This window comes from Nanorana parkeri, unplaced genomic scaffold (assembly GCF_000935625.1).
Source record: "Nanorana parkeri isolate BGI_ZX_2015 unplaced genomic scaffold, ASM93562v1 scaffold100, whole genome shotgun sequence".
In the NCBI taxonomy this organism is placed as follows: Eukaryota; Metazoa; Chordata; class Amphibia; order Anura; family Dicroglossidae; genus Nanorana; species Nanorana parkeri.
This window is the reverse complement of record NW_017306368.1, coordinates 811,798-831,260: the sequence shown is the minus strand read 5'-3', so window position 1 is coordinate 831,260 and position 19,463 is coordinate 811,798. Positions and strand designations below refer to the sequence as shown.

Below are 19,463 nucleotides of genomic sequence, written 5' to 3'. Positions count from 1 at the left end.
TTAAATGCAAACACTCATGATAACATACATACATACGTGGTGAAAAGGCCAACTACAAAGAGCCTTTTCATTAGGGATGTGTGAGGGCTTGGTGCAAACAAAGTTGTTGCCAATATACAGTATGCTCATGTGTTAGCCTGCATTAACTGGTGACTGATCCATAATAACAGTATTTTGACAATATTAATACGTGGTGAAAAGGCCAACTACAAAGAGCCTTTTGATTAGGGATGTGTGAGGGCTTGGTGCAAACAAAGTTGTTGCCAATATACAGTATGCTCATGTGTTAGCCTGCATTAACTGGTGACTGATCCATAATAACAGTATTTTGACAATATTAATATAATGACTCACCACTGCAATCATGTGGTCTCATGATTTATAATGGAAAACAGCACAGTTCTCCGTTTTGTGACATAAAAGATGACTTTTCCAACCCTCAGCAGTTTCACTCTGTGGACATCAGCCAATTAGTTGATGCACTCATGTAAAACTAATCCCAAAGAAGTGCCGTGTAAATAATAAAACTGTAGTCATTCCAGGGTGTCTAAAACCATTACATATAGTCTAAACACATGATTCTGAAGGAGATTACGAGTCTTCAGCTAACAAAAGTGGTAATCACAACATACCAAGGCTTTTAAGAAACAAAACATTTATTATACAATAGATTTTGTTACAACAAATTCCAATTCAGTATTGATTACGCAGCCGATTACTGATTTCTTGAATTTCAGTAATAAGATTGTCCATTGTTCTAACTTCATCAGTTAATTCAGTTGAGAGCTCTCCACTTGCCACATCTGTAAAGATTTGCTGTAACAAAGAATGAAATAAACATATAATCTTTATTTCATAAAGAAAAAAATAACTTTGAAAAATATATGCGCATTAATACCGCAGTGCTGAATACTGAAAAATGGCCTGGATGGGAAGGGGGTTTAACACCGCGGATGTCAACTGATTAACAAAAACTATAACAAAACATTCTTTATATAGCTGTTCTATTTATCAAACGTAACATTCATCAAATAATCCCCCATTTGCCGCAATTAAAGCTTTGCAGACCTTTGACATACTAGCTGTCAGTTTCTTATGATATTCAGAAAATGTCAACCCATATCTTATGTAGCTCTTTAGAGCATTGTTTCTGAAAGTGAAGCTCTTCTCACAAGAGCTTGATAAGATTAAGAGCTTGTACTTTTCCTTTAATGGTCAAGTATAGAAAAGCACAGCTAGTTGCAGAATGAATTGGAAAGGTAATGTACATTTTTACTGACTGTTTAGCGCCTCCTGTATAGTAAGCACCCTAAGCTGCCAGATGCCTTTTTCTTTTTCACAAGAGCCTGCAGATATTCCTACTAAATACTGATTTATAAATACTCACTGGTACTTGCATAGACTTAGACCCTTCCTCCACGTGAAATTGCTTGGGAATAGCACAAGGTCATTCCACCACTGAACACTTACATGAAGAGCCAGGGGAAGTGTGACTTCTTGAGCCGTACCACAAAAGGTTTGCCAACGTAGAACCTTACTATAATATTTCCTTGCAAAAAAAGCTTATGTAGCATTTATATACCATAAATCAATTATACAAAAATTTGCTTTTTACTTGCAGTGAGTTAGTCATAGCTCACACAGCAAACAGCTCTTGAACAACTAGAGAATTTAAAGTAGAACTATGGTCTAACTATAAAATCACATTTATAATACAGGCAGCCCATAGTTGTAAGACTAGGCTCTCTGTTTTTTTAAATACCTGTTGATCCTGCAAGCAGAACCATTGGATAGGCACTTTTTTTTGCTGCAGCTGTAGCTGCTTTGATGTTGGCACTGTTGATAACCCCTTCAGAGAAAAACTATGCCCAGCTCTGTTCAAAGCCCATTAGACTGACAGCATATTGCTTCATCTGCAGGAGCTGAGGAAAACTATGTAAAAGTTCTGCCCAGTCCCTCCCTGCAGCATTATCTAGTGAGGTAAGCGAGGAGAAATCCTCCCAACTGAATTCACCATTAAAAAAAAGAGATAAATTACATTTCTTCTAAGACAATTAACATGCCAACTTGCTTGTTTACACCTCTAAAAGCAAAAAAAATTATAATAGAGGGTTTAGATGGATTTTAAGTTTTTGTAAGGATTATTAAAGTTATGACCTAAATCCAAAATTGTATCTAAGGCAAATTTCACAGAATAATGTGATGCCCTAAATTCAAAAATCCATGTACAAGTGTGCCAGTAATGCATGTATGTCAACTTGTGCATAGTTATGTCTGTATACACTGAGTGGCCAGTTTATTATGACCACCTGACGTTTGTAGACAAATTAGCTATAATTACGCGCTGAAGTTGCTAGAGGGCCAGACCATTATAAATAGGGAAGCAGGCTGTTTACCACGATAAAAGAAGTGATTTTTTTCTGAAGATATGGGTAAACAACGCGATTTAACAGCCTTTGAACGTGGGATGATTGTTGGCGCTCAGAGCCATGGAGCGAGTATCAGCAAAACAGCAGAATTCGTTAAATGTTCAAGAGGGGCTCATTGTTAAAGTGTTTAAAGCCTGGCCTGGAAAATCTGGGTCTGAACGTGCGAATTGTGGCCGTCAGCGACTAGTCAATGTTAGGGCAGAACGGAGAGTGGCAAGACTGGTACAAGACAACAGAAGGGCAACAGTGCAGTGTCAGATTCCTCGCATCACCTTTCAACATCTCGTGGAGTCACGAGGCGGCCCAACGAAGTCATCTCGTGGAGTTATCTCGTGGCCCAATGAAGTACTGATGGGGTGGTCATAATAATCTGGCCACTCAGTGTATATCCCATTTAGTACAAGTAAACATGGAGAAACTTAAAATTATCCCATATCACTTTCCCCATATATTTCTATACTTCTTAGCTACAGTCCTGACCTATATCATGGCTTGGTTCAAGGAAAATGTATCAAGAAAAAAATGAGTAAATAAATAAAGCTATTCATAAGGAAACCTTTAAAGGGTAAAGGCTAGAGACATCAGATGCAAACAAGATAGAGCTGCTACAGCAGTGTAGGCATAGTTTATAAACTGCTGTTTTTCAGTAGTCCTGAGAAAGTTTAACACCTAGAGTCCATCATTCCCCACAGCCAATAGGATAAAACTGTAGTTAACCTGTAAAGGAAACCTGTTGTGAAAGTGAGGTCATTGCCAATCTTAACTCCAATATTTTGGGTAACTGACCCCAAATTAAAACACTGGATCTACATACTTGTTCTTTGTTAGTGATTCAAAAAGCCGTGAGATAACCAAGACAACCAACATTTTCTGAAGTAGATGTCAGCAGTGGTAACCTGAATTTTTCACTCAGTACAGGCTTTTTATTCACCAAAATTAAAGTAAACACATGGTGAAGCATCTTTGCATGCCATGCATTTTCAGATGTGTTGCATTTTCTTGGTACAGTATTCGGGTATGTGAATGGCAAAACATTGCATGCAAAACTTTTTCCCCAATACAAAACAAAATAGGTAAAAATGGGTCCTGCTGCAAACAATGAAGTTTGTCATGTCCATCCATTTTCTCTGTGATGAAAAACTGTGAAATTCAAAACATCAGTGAGAATAAGCCCTAAGAAGTCAACCGTAAAGAAAAAAATATAACAAATGCTATGAACACAACATACACTACTTGTCACAAGTTTTAGAACACTCAATTTTTCTACTTTTATTGAAATGTACGTAGTTTACTGTCTCAGTGTACTCTGAAAATAAAGCATAGAACAAATAAACAATTGGACATCCAAAATGAATCATGGAATCGTTTTCTTTAACAAAATTTTATCACATTTTTGACTCATCAAAGTAACAACCTTTTCAGGGATAACAGCCAAACACACTCATGGCATGCTTTCTGCAATGGAAATCAAATATTGTTCAGAAAGTTCTTCCCAACACTGTCGCAGAAATTACCACAAATGTGTTGCACTTGTAGGTTGCTTTGCTTTCACCCTTCTGTCCAGTTCATCGCAAACCAGCTCAATGGGTTTAAGTCAGAAGACTGTGCTGGCCATTCTATGATTTGATTCTTTTCTTCTAAGGTATTTCTGACACAGCCTGGAGGTATGTTTCGGGTCATTATCTTTAACCCCTGACTAACTAGGCATACACCAGAGGGTATTGCAAAATGTTGTGGTGGTAGTTTTGGTACAGGGTGCCACTGACAAAAATGTCCCTACTCTGGATCCAGCAAAAGAGCCCCAGACCATCACGCTTCCTCCTCCATGTTTGACAGTAGGTGTCACACACTGAGAAACCATCCTTTCGCCTACTCAATGGTGTACAAAAACCCTGCGTGATAAAAAAAAGATCTCAAATTTTGATCCATTGGTCCATAAGACCAATGGATCAAGCCTCTTTTTCTTATTTTGCCATCTTAGCAATAGCTTTCTTACTGCCACTCGACCTGTTAAATCTGCAGCTCGAAGTCTTCTCTTCACAGTTGAAACTAAGACTTGCTTACTTTGATCAGTTTTAAGCTGTGCTGCAAGCTGTTGTCCTGTGAGCTGCCTGTCATGAAAATTGTTGACTCTCAGAAACTTGTCTTCTGATTCTGTTGTGGCTTTCGATCTGCCAGACCTCTTCCTATCAGAGTTTCCTCCACTTTTCAAGTGCCTTTTGATGGTGTAGGAAACTGCACTCACGGACACCTTGGCTTTCTTTGCATTTTCTCTAAAGGAAAGACCTACACTTTTAAGGATTACCATGGTCTGTCTGTCTTTTTTAAGTGCCTTTTTCTCACCAATTTGAGAGCAAATATTGCTTAAGAGGGTGTAGTAACAAAGTCTGTTCCAACACTGCTTTAATACAGACAGAGGGCTAGTGAGTAAACAAGAAAAGTGGGGACACCTGTAGGAATGATTAGCATAAACCTTCAAGGCTTAGTTTACTTGCATTGCTGCAGAACAACTGTGAGCTGTTAACCATTTACTTCTTCCCTAGGACTTTTTTGTATAACCCGGAAATATTCATTATTTCTCAGTTTTTGTTAACCTAAATTTTGTTTTTTTTTCACATCTGGCTTACCTTTGTACTAGGGTTGCACAGATACCAAGTACAGTACTCGGTACAAGTACAAGTATCAATACTTTTGAGCTCCAAGACTAGAGAAAAATTAAAAAATTAGGAGGCAGCTGTCATTTGTAAGGAGCACACGGAGCTTCTGCGATTTGTACATCTCTGTTTTAATGTACGATTTTGTTTTTATAAATGTAAATAAAGGGATGCACAGATACCAGTTTTGCGAGTACGAGTACTGGTACTTGCCGAGTACTTACAAGTACGAATACTGATACATTTTTGTTTATTGTCATGTGACAGTTTTTCTAAAACAATACAGACTAATGATTTCAGGAAAGTGGTGGAGTGCCAGAGCCAGGTCCCAGCTGCAACCGCTGCAACCCTGGTAGTTCTCATGAAAATGCCAAGTATCTGCACTGGTACTCGAAAATTTTCTGTGCATCCCTACTTTGTACCATTTAAGGTTATTCACTCGACTTGGAACTGCCTACATTTCAATAAAAACTGGAAAAATTGAGGTGTTCTTAAACTTTTGACCAGTAGTGTATGTCAATATATATTATGTATTTGAATGCAAAACACAACAGGGTTCCTTAATGCAGGATCCTAAACACACAGCAATGTGTGGCACGTGTTGTGTTTTGATAAAAAAGTGTGGAAAAAGGGGTCCTAAAGGTCAGCTTTAGCAACACCTTTATTATCCTTACAATAGGATTATGTTAATATATAAATCTGTTTATACATACATTATGAGAACCTAAGGACCAAGAGAATTTACAAATATATATTTCAATCAAATATACATTTACTGATCTTCAATTGATAATCTAACTTTTAGAGTTGTTAAAAAATGTTAAGTCAAAATTGCTTTTTCCCTAGTACCTAAAAGTGGATCACTAGCAAACATAATTATTATGGGTCTGAATCAAAAGCTATAAATCCAACAGTTAATTATGAATGTATCAATGTGTTATTAAAGTGTAGCATCGGTCAAGTGCATATATGCAAAATAAGGAAAAGGGGACATGTATCGTGATAAGGATGAAAGTGTTCACAGTAGTTTTATTTTAGCTAAAGACAAACTTATTCAGGAAGGAACGTCTGGCTCTTGGAAGCCTGACTGCTAGGGATGTTTTCCTTTCCTCTTCCTGAACAGAACAACAAGGACAGCTCAACAGCTTAAAGATAAACTGTCCTTGATAATATACTACTTATGTCACCCTCTGATGTTGTAAATTACCATAACCACAATAGAGTTGAAACACAAGGGTGGAAACATCAGTGAAAATACCTAATGAGATTTTGCAGATCTCAGTAATTGATCAACAATATGAAAAACTCAAGTTAAATGTAGCACGGCATTATTTAATGTGACGTCATTTTATAACTGTTATGGTAGACACCCCTGGCAGGTGACGTGGGCTCACCCAAGGCATGGAGTCTAAGTGACAGTTGGGTCTTCACCAGAGCACCCTACAAGGAGTGATGGAACCAGTGACCCTAGTGGCCCCTGGGCTACTTTGTTGTGATCTATCACTATGCTGCAGCCCTCAGAATCACCCCACCAAGGAGTCGCAGGAACAAAGTTGCTATGATGCAGAGACAGGTTACGATGAAGCAGAGGTCACTGCAGGCGAGAGCGTAGTCAGTGTCCAGTCAATAGTTGAAGTAGGTGGCAAGCATAGACAGTAGTCCATATATAAACTGGGGTCAGGGCAGGCAGCAGGAAAGAGAGTGGGTGGTATCCAGGCTGAGGTCAGGGAAGGCAAGATAGTGGTCAGGAATAATCAGCAGAATCAGCTATGGAGCAGGAGACAAGAGCAGGGTAGGATGATCTGGATTGGTAACAGCTGAATCAGAAGCAACAGGAACTAGAACACATGAAACTGGCAACAAGACACAGCACCAGCTGTACTCAAGGCCAGATGGTGATCCTGACCAGACTGGAGAAAAGACAGAATTAATGTCGAATGGAAATTTCTTGCCTTGCACCATGAGAAATATAACTTCCAGGTGTTATGGTAGACTGGTGATGGTAGGCAAATTGGTCCTTGGGACACAATATCCAGAGGATCTGGGAGGGTCCAGGAAGAGTCTGCCAGGAGTCTGACGAGGTCTGAGTTCTTTGTGTGCTGACATATGGCTGTAAACTGAGTACAAAGTCCAGCTGGGATAATTTGGTGTAATGAGAATCACCAGAAGGCCCCCCATCTCAATCGTATGGAGCCAGCGAGGACGGAGTTTCAGATAATTAAATCTGGTAGAAGGTGTAAATCTGGTAGAACTAATCCAATGAAGTCACCAGAACATCCACTACGATAGATCTTGAGACAAACATTCTCAGTTTGTTGTAGAACCAGGAAACAAAAGAGGTGCACATTCGGTGTTCCCCAGATCTTGAAACACCTCTGGTCAAAGAGACTGCTGCCCTGAATCCAAATTGGTAATGATGCATACTCACTGCAAAACACAGGTAATGTTAATGCACCAGAAAGATAGAGATAAGCAAGTAGGCATCACTGATGTCCACTGAAGGCAGAAGGTCCCCCAGATGGAGGGGAGCAATGGCTGACCTTGTAGTTTCTATGTGAAATTTTTGTATCTGGAGGAAGGTGTTAAGAATCTGTAGATTCTGTATAGGGTGAATGCTCCCTTTTGCCTTGGAGAAGGTGAACAGCCATGAGTAGAAACCCTGAAACTTCTTCTTTTCTGGAACAATGGCTATGACCCCTTGAGGAAAAAACTGCACCAGAGCGAAGATCCATTAAGCTTTGCGGGAATGTAGGCAGGTTTGACAATATAAAGCGGGGATGAGGCAAAGTTCAGAATTCTAGTTTGTAGCCCCTGGACATTATGTTTTGGATCTAATAATCCAAAATGGCCTGGGACCGCAAAGGTAAGTGGGGGTGCCCCCTCACTGCGAGGACTTTTTCTCAGATTTGGGAGTCCAAGATGTCAAAGAGGCATACCCAATAAGCGTTTCTTGCACTGATGCTCCACAGGGCAACATTTGAGCCAAAGGGTCCTCCACATGTGCACTGAAAGAAGACCCATTCTGTACATTAGGCATATATTAGCTAGCCAATCTACACAGTAGTATAAGGCCATAGGCATGGGCTTCCAGTGTTCAAGGACTGAAGGACCCATAAGAATTGATATAGACATATCCTTTGACAAGAAGCACAAGGTCTGGCAGAGGGGGGTGTCTGCAACTGCAGCTTGAAGAGCAGGACCAACTGACCAAGGGAGGACGTGTAGATAGAGAAGAAAAGGGGTCCAAGGACAGAGCCTTGGGGGACCCCTACAGAAAGAGGAAGAGGAGGGGAGTTAGATTTGTAAGTGACACTAAAGGAGCGCTTAGATAGGTAGGAGAACCATGAGAGAGCAGAGTCTTGTAGATCAAGCGAGTGGAGTTTTTTGAGGAGCAGTGGGTGGTCAACAGTGTCAAAAGCAGCAGAGAGGTCTAATAGTAAGAGTAAGGAGTAGTGGCCATTGTTTTTAGCAGTTAGTAAGTCATGAGTTTTAGGAGGACGGTTTCAGTAGAGTGTAGGGGGCGAAAGCTGGACTGTAAGGGGTCAAGAAGGTTGTTTTCAGTGAGGTGGCGGCTCTCAGGTGGTTGTAGATAAGGCGTTCTAGGAGTTTGGAGGTGAATGGGAGTGATGGGAGTAAGGAGATTGGTCTGAGATTGTTAAGGTTGGGAGGGTCCAGTGAGGGATTTTGGGGTATTGGGGTGACCAGCACATGTTTTAGCGGGGAGGGAAAGATGCCAGTAGAGAAAGAAAGATTGAAAATGTGAGTAAGAGAGTGGTTGGAGTAGTGGTGAGGGAATAGAGTCCAGGGGGCAAGTGTTGAGGTGGGTGTCAGAGAAAAGCTGTGTGACCACCTCTGTGGTGACAGGGTCAAAAGAGGAAAGTAACAAGTGAGATGGTGGGTCTGGTACATTAATAGGGGAGATGACTGGACAGTGAAATCTGATCACGAATTGTATCTATTTTGTTTTTGAAATGAATGGCAACGTCCTGGGAAGTGAGTGAGTTAGAGGGTGGGTGGAGACGGCGGAGGACATAGTAGAGAATTAAAAGTAGAAAAAAGTTGACGAGGTCTGGATGAGAGTGTGTTAAGTCTGTTATATAAGTATATGTTGATCATCTAAATGTAACTATAGTATGAAATGATGGCAAAACATTCTTGCTTAGTATGTAATTTGGCTGTCTTTTTAGTGGTGTTTTATAAATGTTATACCTAATCTTATGTTGTCGTGTATATGATGCATTAAGAGTTTAGTCAGTGTATTGCCCACATTTGTAACCCATATATTGTCACTTTTGTTGCCATTGCCCACATATTGCTACAACTGCCATTGTGTGCCCACATTTATTACCCAGGTATTGTGATGACTGCATGTTGACTGCTGTCACATATGCTCTCGTATTACTACAGTTTGTGAGTGCGTGTGTGACCACCCCTAAAATGGCCTGTTACTATCAAACAACACTAATGGGCACAACGACTCTCACTTCTTCTGAGCAGACTCACAGGATTCCAATTTCCCCTGTGTGTAAATGTGTGCCAGCATGTACCAGCCATGCCAGTAGAATAGAATATAGAATCCAGTGCTTCTATAAATTATCAGCTCAGTCCTTATCAGCCTGTCATTCTATAATTTTTTTTTTCTTTTGTCCAGAACGATTAAGTGACCCCATAGAATATTTTGGAGAGGGGACGCCACAGACTTGCACTATCAGTACCCACAGTCTAACTAATATGCTGCCCAAATTATACTGAAAATCATGAACATTTGAATTAGGGGGTGGGGTTTTCACAGCCTCATTTAAGGCAGAGACAAGTATAGAAAGCAAAGGGACTGACTAAAAGATTTTTAAGGGCTAATTACACTTTGTAAATGACAAGTGTAAGATGTGCTTTGATGTTTTTGCTAACTTCAGTTTGAGAGCTTTACCAAGGATCAGCAAATTCTTGCATTAATTTTTTTTACATTTTTATTACGTTTGTATCCAGGAGATGTTCCATCTCACACTTGGCATATGCTATATGCTACGTAAAAAGTAATTATTTAAAATGGAGTCATTATACATTACTATTAAAATGCAGTTGCACAAAATAGCAAATTGTTGCTTAAAATTGCACATTTTTACAAAATACTTGACATTGTGATCTGCAGCACTGAAACCTTGTGTTGCAGAGCCAATGATATACAGAAATACACACTGCAGTGTACAGTAGAAGTAAGAAATATAAATCGTCTTTACAGTATGGCTTGTGAATGTAAATATTTTTTTTGTATGTAAGCTAGGCTAACTTATGTGGTCATTAAAATTCTATTAATGTATTTTCTGCACACTGAAGTTTCAAATTCAGAAAAATTGCATTGCTGTAGAAGCAGTGCTCAGAGAGTTCTTTAAAGTTTCTTCAACAAATGATCTTGGTAGTAAATATGTCACCTAACACCGGATTCTAGCAGTGAAATTCCTAAAAAGCAAAAACATATACTATGGAATATAAATAAGTGCTCTGGTAAAGTGTGTAAGAGCCATGATACAGTTTTCAGCTTTTAAGCTCATAATTAGGAAACTCGATCAAGAAATGTTAAGTAGAATGGAATTTCCTGGTAATTATTTACAATTAAACCAGTGAGATTGGGTTTACGTCGATGCCCACAGTAGATTACCATTAAAGTGTGCAATCACTTTGAGAGGCACTGGCATTTCATTAGCTCATAATTGATCATATTACCACAAGCATTTGCACAATTAGGTTTAACCAACATGTACAGGAGAATAAGATGAAAATTAGACCAAACTGTAACCCATGGAGAAATGAAGACAGTTATTCTGTAAAGTTCAGCCATATTTAAAAGAATACAGCCTGTATGTGACAGTTCATGCTACAGGTAATATATTATAGAAGCAATGGATAAGCAGGATGACCATCTTAGCAAGCCTAGAGCACGAAAAGTTATCCCAAGCTCATAATACAAATTGAGGGGAGCTGTTGCATGTTATGCCTGTTTGTTCAAAGGCTCCATACTCTATGGTAGGAATGCAGAGGATTCTCAAAAGCAGGTCCTGTCTGGTGTTTTGGGTCATTGGTTGCATCCTCCACAACTGTAGTAGATTTACCAATGAAAAAAAGGGGTAAAATTGCTACATTAAAAAATCTGCTTTTTCCATTATGTAAAGAAAACAGGTAAAATGTAGAAAAAAAAATCTGATTACATAAATCAAGTGTCATGTTGATATTTACACAATGTAATGGTATTATTGTCATTATAATAGCAAAAGCCAGGAAGCATAGCAGATCCAACAGATAAGCACCTTAAAATAAAACATCTGGATTCCCTCCCATCCACTACACAGCATAATGTCAGTGCATACATACAGTACCTATTATTTTTAGTTTGATGTATTTTCATGCTTTTTTAAATATATAGGTAGTAGTGACCCATGTGACATTAGTGCACAATGGGCACTTTTATAATATTGACAAAACAAGCTAACTTTACAATGATATATCCAGATTAACTTCTTTGGATAATTGTAATTTATGTTACACATTGCAATGTGACTTTATATCAAAATCTGATGAAATTAAAGAAAAAGTGAAGCTGCTTTCTATAGCTTTCAACAAGACTGCAGTAAGTATCATTTGTCAGAGCACATTACACAAAAAGGCCGGTCAGTTAGTTCACACAGTCAACTTACTTTTTCAGGTTTTAAACCCCTAATGCATAAGAAAATAAGAAAAGCATATGTTTTATTGGATGCAATCAACACTATAGAGCCTAAGTAAGCAGTGCATATTAATTACTATCAATATTCACTAATAATTAATACTATTAATTACTATTTACAGTTACATTAGTAAATTTACTCCTGTGACCCAAAAGAGGACTGAAGTAAAAAAAAAGGTTTGGCTTTAGTTCTGTTTTAACATTACAAAGTTAGCTCTTCTGCCCTCAGGTTAACCAACTATGCAAGTTTATATGTCCAAATGTCCTCTGATGTCTATGGGCAGCTAGAACGCAGGCACTACGAAATGCATGGAAAATGCTATTTTATTAATTTATTCAATGTGTCCTGGGGGCCCCCTTTCTCCAACCATTTAAGTTTTATATATCAACAAGTCACACTATTTGATTAAAGTGCCATTACTGGCTACTGAGGCATTTTCATCTACAGAGGGATGACAGGGAAGTTGGTCATAGCTCCGAAGAGAGAGAAATCAAGGCCTCTTCTGCAGACTGTACCCCTGATTGGAGGGCTTCTTGGCAGCATATTTAAGGGTTTTTAGTTCAATAATGGTAAACTGCCTGATGTTGGGCAATATTTTCTGTTTAAAACTCTAGATGCCTGACAGCTTGCTTTGGTGAAGAGCTCAAGATGGCAAATGTTTATCACATACCTGGAAAGCATGATGTGTGAGCTATTATTTCAACTGGCGTAACTAAATCATTTTTTATATTTGTAAGCATACAATCAACAATCCTTTTCTTCAATCAGTATTCTGATAGATGACCTGGCAATATATTTTTTCAAATAGAATAATATTGTAAGCTTTTTCTGTTGGACTAACCTTTGCTTTAGACGATAAGCCACGAAGGTTAAGACGCGCTGAAGAAAGGATCTGCACAGCTTCCTGTGGATTAGTCTTGTTCTTGCTGCACTTTATTGACACTAAAATATGCAAAAAGAGATACCACCAATTCACTGCATCAGTTTTGAGTTTCACAGAATATACAGTATACTGGTGAATTATAAATAGCTTTTTGGTCTGAGAAATATTTTTGTTCTGTTTGCTACAGCTGATATATGTTTACAGCTTTATATATTTTATGTAGTTTTCAAGGTAGGATCTCATCTGACAGTTTGCAATTGTAAATTAAAAATGATATATAGCCACACATGGCTTCTCCATTTTGGCTTTATGTTTGTAAAATAAAGAATGACACAATGTAATATGTCATGTATTGTTGTTTATCTGAGGTAGGATTTGCCCAATTTTAATACCTGATAATACCAAATATTTTTTTTTTATGTCCTGATACATACAACCATAGAATTCAAAGAGGGTGTACTTTCTTTTTCACACGACTGTAGTTTACAATAGAACATATATAATTATTAATAAAACATACAGCACATCTTTTATTATGACTGCATAAATTAATACTAGAAATGCATTTGGATTGCTGACCCATTGCTTGCACACCACTTGTAAGCTACTGTTTGCATCAGCACAGATGTCATCTAAATCTATCTAATCCATTCATAATGCACCCAAAATTCACCCAAATTGTCATACAGTTTTGAACAGGATGATGCTGAATCAACAACATACTCTAAGTGGAGAACAACGTTTCATTCAATATTGTAAAAAAATAAATATGGTGAGGGTGCACTCATCTCAACGAATGACAGATGGTGCTCCATGTTTCTTTCTGTGGATTTTCATAATCTCAATGTGAGAGCTATTTCATTGAAAACTAAAATGTCACCTTTGTGTAGACTCTGGAGGACCCACCAGCTTCTGACTGCAACAGAAACATATTTCTTTTGGAGTTTCAAACTATGCCTCTTTGCCACCCCCCTGTCCGTAATGTAAAGTAAATGACAAATCAGAACAGCTATTAATATTCTGACTTAACTGTACTGCTAGAAACACTGCAGCACTAGTTGAAGGCATATGGGGTTGATTTACTAAAGGCAAATAGGCTGTCCACTTTGCATGGGAATTTGCTTGGTGAGTGTGGTGAAATTTCACTTTGTAAAGAATACCCAGTCATGCAAGAAAGAAAAAAAACAAAACAAACAAACAAAACAGTATTTCTGCTTGCACGTGATTGGGTGATGAAAATCAACAGAGATTCACTACACTCACTAAACCAATGAATTCACTAATTTAAACTAAATCAATTTCCATCCAAATTGTGACATTCCTGGAAAAGTAAACACCCTATTTATCTTTAGTAGATCAACCCCTATGTGTTCTACCTGTAACTGAAGACATTAACTAAAAATAAGCCCAGGTTAAAATGACCAACAGTTCTATCTTACAGGTTTTTTTTTTGCAACAAACTTTAGGTGAGATGCATATACACAAGCATGCATACATGCAGCACACAGGGCCTGGCAGATATTTCTAATGAATGAAATAATTAGCCATTGCCTATTTTGCTGATGACAGGTTTCAGAAACATAGGTCAAGTGAAATATGTGACGCAAGTTTCTAGTGGGAGTAGGGCATAATTTTTGTTGTGGCTGACACAGTGAACTCAGGGCAGGAAGTAACAGTAAGACAAAAACTAATTACAGGATGCCTGGTAGCAGCTTTAATGAATCAATTAAGTAAAAAATGTGCTGGGAGAAAAATCCATAACGGAACCCAGCACTTTTTCTTTGAAAACCACATAAAAGAGAAGCTAACACTTAAAATGAGCAGAAATAACTCTAATTTAAAATCGACCATTTTCTTTATAACAGAGACATTATAATACTTTTTTTTTAACATGAGTTCATTTTCCTTGGCTGAATGCAAGAAATCCATGAGTTGTAATACTAGATTTTTATTTTTTACATATTTGAGGTTAATTTAACTCTGTAGTCAGAGTTGCCTGAATAGTCATCTACTCTAGTGTACTGAAACTGTCCTCTACACACCAATGGGAAAGAGAATGCTGAACTAAGTCTATCCTGCTTTCTGGTTGGCTTTGGATATACTTGCTGACGGGTGAACCTGAGATCAGTTTTAATATCACAATTGCAATGAACAGTATGTACCTCTAGATGCTTGCCAGTTGCTTTAGTTTACCTATTTAGAGCTCCAGAAGCTCAAATCTCACGGCGCTCTGGTATAAAAACTTCATAATTAACAAAGCTGAAAAAAATGATGTCTATCAAGTTTAACCTCTTACAACTTCTGCAGTTTTATTTTTTATATAACAATAAAATCATCTTTTTTTTAAAAAATTCCATTATCGGTTTTGCCAATTATGTAGTAAAGAGTCTTGCACCTTAACTGTTCTGTTTGAGAATTCTTCCTCAATTAATAGCAAAACCTTATTTTTTTTAATATCAATGTGTGTCCCTTCATCCTCTGGATTATCCATGAGGTAAAACTAGGGATTTCGGTATTGAGTACTGATATTTTTTTTCCCGGTACTCGCCGATACTGAAAACCGATACTGGAAGTCCCATTAAGGAAGCTGGGCGGTGAGTAATGACTCGCCACCTGGCTTCCTGATTATCTGGGAAGCGTGTAAAGACTCTCCACCCGGCTTCCCGATTTGCAGGGAAGCTGTCTCCATGCTTCTCATCACTGGGTGACGAGAAAGCATGGAGCCGGCTTGCTGGCGCAATGACGCGGTGCCCGGCTTCCTGACTGGCCGGGAAGCCGGCTCCATGCTACCTAGTAGTTTTTAAATCACGGCGCCTGGCTTCCTGATTGGCCAGCTTCCAACCAATCAGGAAGCCAGGCACTGCGTCATTACATCCTGATTGGCCGGGAAGCCGGCTCCATGCTCTCTCGTCACAAGTTGCGCTGCCCAGCTACCTGATACCGGGAGTATTGGGCTAGGCATTGAAGCATTTGGGCAAGTACGAGTACTCGCCCAAATACTGGGCATCGGTGCATCCCTAGTAAAACTTTATTTACAAGATGTTTATAATGGACTTAAATATATTTAGAGGAAACTATAATAATTTGGAGTCAATTGTATTTTTTATATAGTTTATATATCAGGCACAGTAAAAGTTGCTCCCTTTCAGACATGACTTCCTCATAATGAAACCTCCAACTGAGGAAACAGGTAAGAGAAAAGTTATTACTTTGACTCATTCAGTTCTGTGTGTACATTTCAACATGATCTATTGATCTCTGTAAACAACAGAATATTTCAAACACATGGTAGAGAGCAAGCATAACCTAGGGCTTCACCTTAAAGTTGGATACAATACTTTATAATACTCGTATGCATTATTTCAGATTTCACTGACTAAAAATAAAGGAAAAATTCAAATTATATTTAAAAAATATATTTTATTATTATACATCCCTTTAAAGAGACACTGTCATTAGGTAACATGTATCCCAAAAAACTATTTCTTGTTAGACTACATACATTATACATACCCTTAACGTCTGCATTAAATGCAAATGTGTGTCAGATGCTTGTATCTCCTGACGGAAGCTCCTCTCACTCCACCCTCTTCCCTGGCCACTATGTCACCAGTGTGTCAGGGGCATTCTAGAGACATACTGAGCAGTGGCTAAATCCACAGTGGGGAGACACAGACATTCCATTCAATGGAGGAGGTAATGGTAACTACATGTATTTTAGAGGAACACTGTCATTAAGATGCATGTATACTGGCAACAGTGTCTCTTTAACCCCTTCCTGCCTGGTCATACTGCTTCCAGTCACAGAGTTGCATTCTGGAGGTGGTAGGACAGGCTTCTGAAAACGTGATCATTGTAACAGCCAATCACAGTGATCAAATGATCAGGAAGCCCATGATATCCCTAATACACAAGCTGTAGGATTACAGATATCAGGAAATGCAAATTCATCCAATACAAATAGGGTTAACCAAGGTTTTCTTATGTTTACCCTATTGCTTTGCTCACTTGTTCCTTTTCCCAACATACACTAATAGTGTGTTAATCCACTATGTCCTAAATAGCATTATTGAATAACTTTAATGAGTTTCTATTTTGAAAAGAAAATGTCCTACTTCTTTACTAGACTAGAGTTCTTCTTTAGGTATTCGCAAGAACCTGCGCTAATGGAAAGATAGCATTAATAGGTAAATAAATAAAATGTATGACCCAGGAACTACAAATATGATTTCTATAAAACTGAAAGTGTACAAAAAGCTGATTTCTATAAAACTGAAAGTGTACGAAAAGCTGCTGGACTCAGGCACTAGTCCCCTAGAGTAAAGATTGTGTTAAATAGTACAGCGCTAAACGTCATTCAGTGATGGAAACACAAAAATCAAACTGTAACAATCCCAGCATGAAGCATTCATCAGAAAATAAAAATAGCTATCAAAAAGTGTCAATCACATCTATACAAATGAAGTGAGAAAACTGACAGTGTGTAAAAGAATAATATTCCAAAGTGAAACAATGTGTGAAAACGACTGTTCAGTAAACGGAAAAAAGTGTTAAAGTATGTATCAAATATACACCTTGAAAAAATAAATAAACACGTGTCTAAATCTGCAAAAGTGTTCAGAAACATATATCTTGTGTGTAAAATTATAACAACATATTAGTAAATTAAAAAAATTCTCTACATAAAATCTGTGTTCATAACATTAATATAAAAAATATTAATAAAAAATGGGTAGTCATCAAGATTGACAGAGTTTCTCAAAGTCTTAAAACCCCAAAAACCAAAAGACCCCCCACAGTGAAATCGGGTGCGTTTTTCAGTTCAATGATGTGTCCAACGAAAATCCAAAGAAAGACCAAGGAAATCCCCTCAAGGGAATGCACTCGCCGGATCTCTGATGTTAAAAAAGCCGTTTGTCTCGTCAGATGGAAACCGGAGCTGTGTATCCTCTTCTCCCGCTCAGTGGAACTCCAGAGCAAGAAACACCTCTGGTTTCTCCGTGATGTTAAATCAAGGATCTCCGCCCTCAAAAGTCCCCCAGATCAGATATCCAACAAGGTAAGAAGAACGAAGAATACGCTCATAGCGTAATAAATTCCAAGTTTATTAGGTCAAAAAAATGTATAAAAAAGCGCTAAAGTAAACTCATATAAAAGCCGGCTGGTCACTCAAGCGTGACTTCTTAGACTGGAACAATGACGTGAAAATAGGCCTATTATGGTGGCATGTCCAGCTAATATGTCCAGCAAAAGTCTAGTTTGTCCCCAAAAAACAATGTATTACCTTTTTTTATCCTTGGTAATGCCAAATCAACATGCCTATAGTAGAAATGTAAAAATGTCTGGGTCAGAAGGGGTTACATTTGCCTTTGTCCACCAAAAACGATGTATGGCAGGGATTTGGCCTCAAATTATCAATGAGAATTGCATAAACTCTACAGATAGACTTTCTAGACAAAAACATTATCCTATTGCTGTCAGACATTGCACACTAGGAACATAATGTTTAGAATCAGCTATTTGAGTACTGCAACATTTATACTATGTGAACCATCACGTTAAATATATATAGACATGGACAACTTTGTTGGTACCTTCCCACGAAAAAAGGAGCCCACAATTTTCTCTGAACTTACTTGACACCAACCAAAGAAATTTCCATCAACCTTTGTGATATGTAATAAAAATCAGACTTTGCTTTTGATTCAATTGAATATTTTAAATAAAACTAATAAAAATGGCATGGACAAAAATTACACTTAACATAATATTTTATTGTACAACCGTCATTGCAAACAAGTGCTTTTTTGTAGATGTTCAAGAGGATTCAGAACAGGGCTTATAGAAAGTCACTTCAAAATGGTCCATTGTTTTGTTCTTAATCCTGTTGGAGGACCCATGACCTACAATTGATATATATATATATTTGAGACAGAACTTTCTGACACTAGGCAGTATGTTTTGCTCCCGTATTCCTTAATAGTCTTGAGATTCCCTGCCTGATGCAACAGAGCAGCCCCAAAGTATAACCAAGCCTCTTTCATGTTTTTTGCAGTAGGTACAATGTTCTTTTCTTTGAAAGCTTCATTTTTTTCATCTGTGAACATAGAGCTGATGTGACTTGCCAAAAAGTTCCAGTTTTGTCACACTTGTCTATAGGACATTATTCCAGAAGCATTGTGGCTTGTCAATATGCATTTAAGCAAATTCCATTGCCTCATTTTTATCTTTTTTTTTCAAACTTCATGTCAACCATTCGCATTAGTCTTCTGTTCAATCCGGAGTTGATTTTCCTCTTAGGGCGACACTCCCGTGGATCTTAAATTGCATAATATTTGTAACTGCACTCACAGGAACATCAAGCTGCTTGGAGATGGTCTTATAGCCTTTTCTTTAACATACTGGTCTTTCATTTTCTTTCTGATCACTTGAAACAAGTATTTCCTTTGTTTTTCTTGTCCATGTTTAGTGTGGTGCACATGATGATAACAAACAGTGGAGTGACTACTTTTCTCCATTTACATAGGTTGACTGATTTCAAGATTAAAAACATGTGTGATACTAATGACAGAAAACGAAGAGGGTTACTCACAAAAGAGCTGAAGGATCCAGCCATAGCTGCGGCTGATCCTTCGGCTCACTTTGGCTGCCGAATTGACTGAATTGAAGAACCTTAAATTCAGTCAAACCGAAGGGCTATTCACAATAGCCTGTACAGCAGCCAGAGGAAGGTGAACGGCTCAGCCGAGCCGACCGCATAGGCTTTGGCTGAGCCGTT

The 19,463-nt window shown here is 38.2% G+C and overlaps 1 protein-coding gene across 1 annotated transcript in view; it reads right to left on the bottom strand.

Annotated features, from left to right (window-relative positions):
- Window positions 1-692: 692 nt before the first annotated feature.
- TTC27 (tetratricopeptide repeat domain 27) overlaps window positions 693-19,463 on the bottom strand; it is a 267,500-nt gene continuing 248,729 nt past the window's right edge. The window contains exons 20-21 of the mRNA XM_018552894.1: window positions 12,644-12,744; window positions 693-816 (exon numbers count right to left, since the gene is read on the bottom strand). Of these exons, the coding sequence (XP_018408396.1) occupies window positions 694-816; window positions 12,644-12,744 (224 nt within the window). The 3' untranslated portion in view covers window position 693. The remainder of the gene's footprint in view (window positions 817-12,643; window positions 12,745-19,463) is intronic.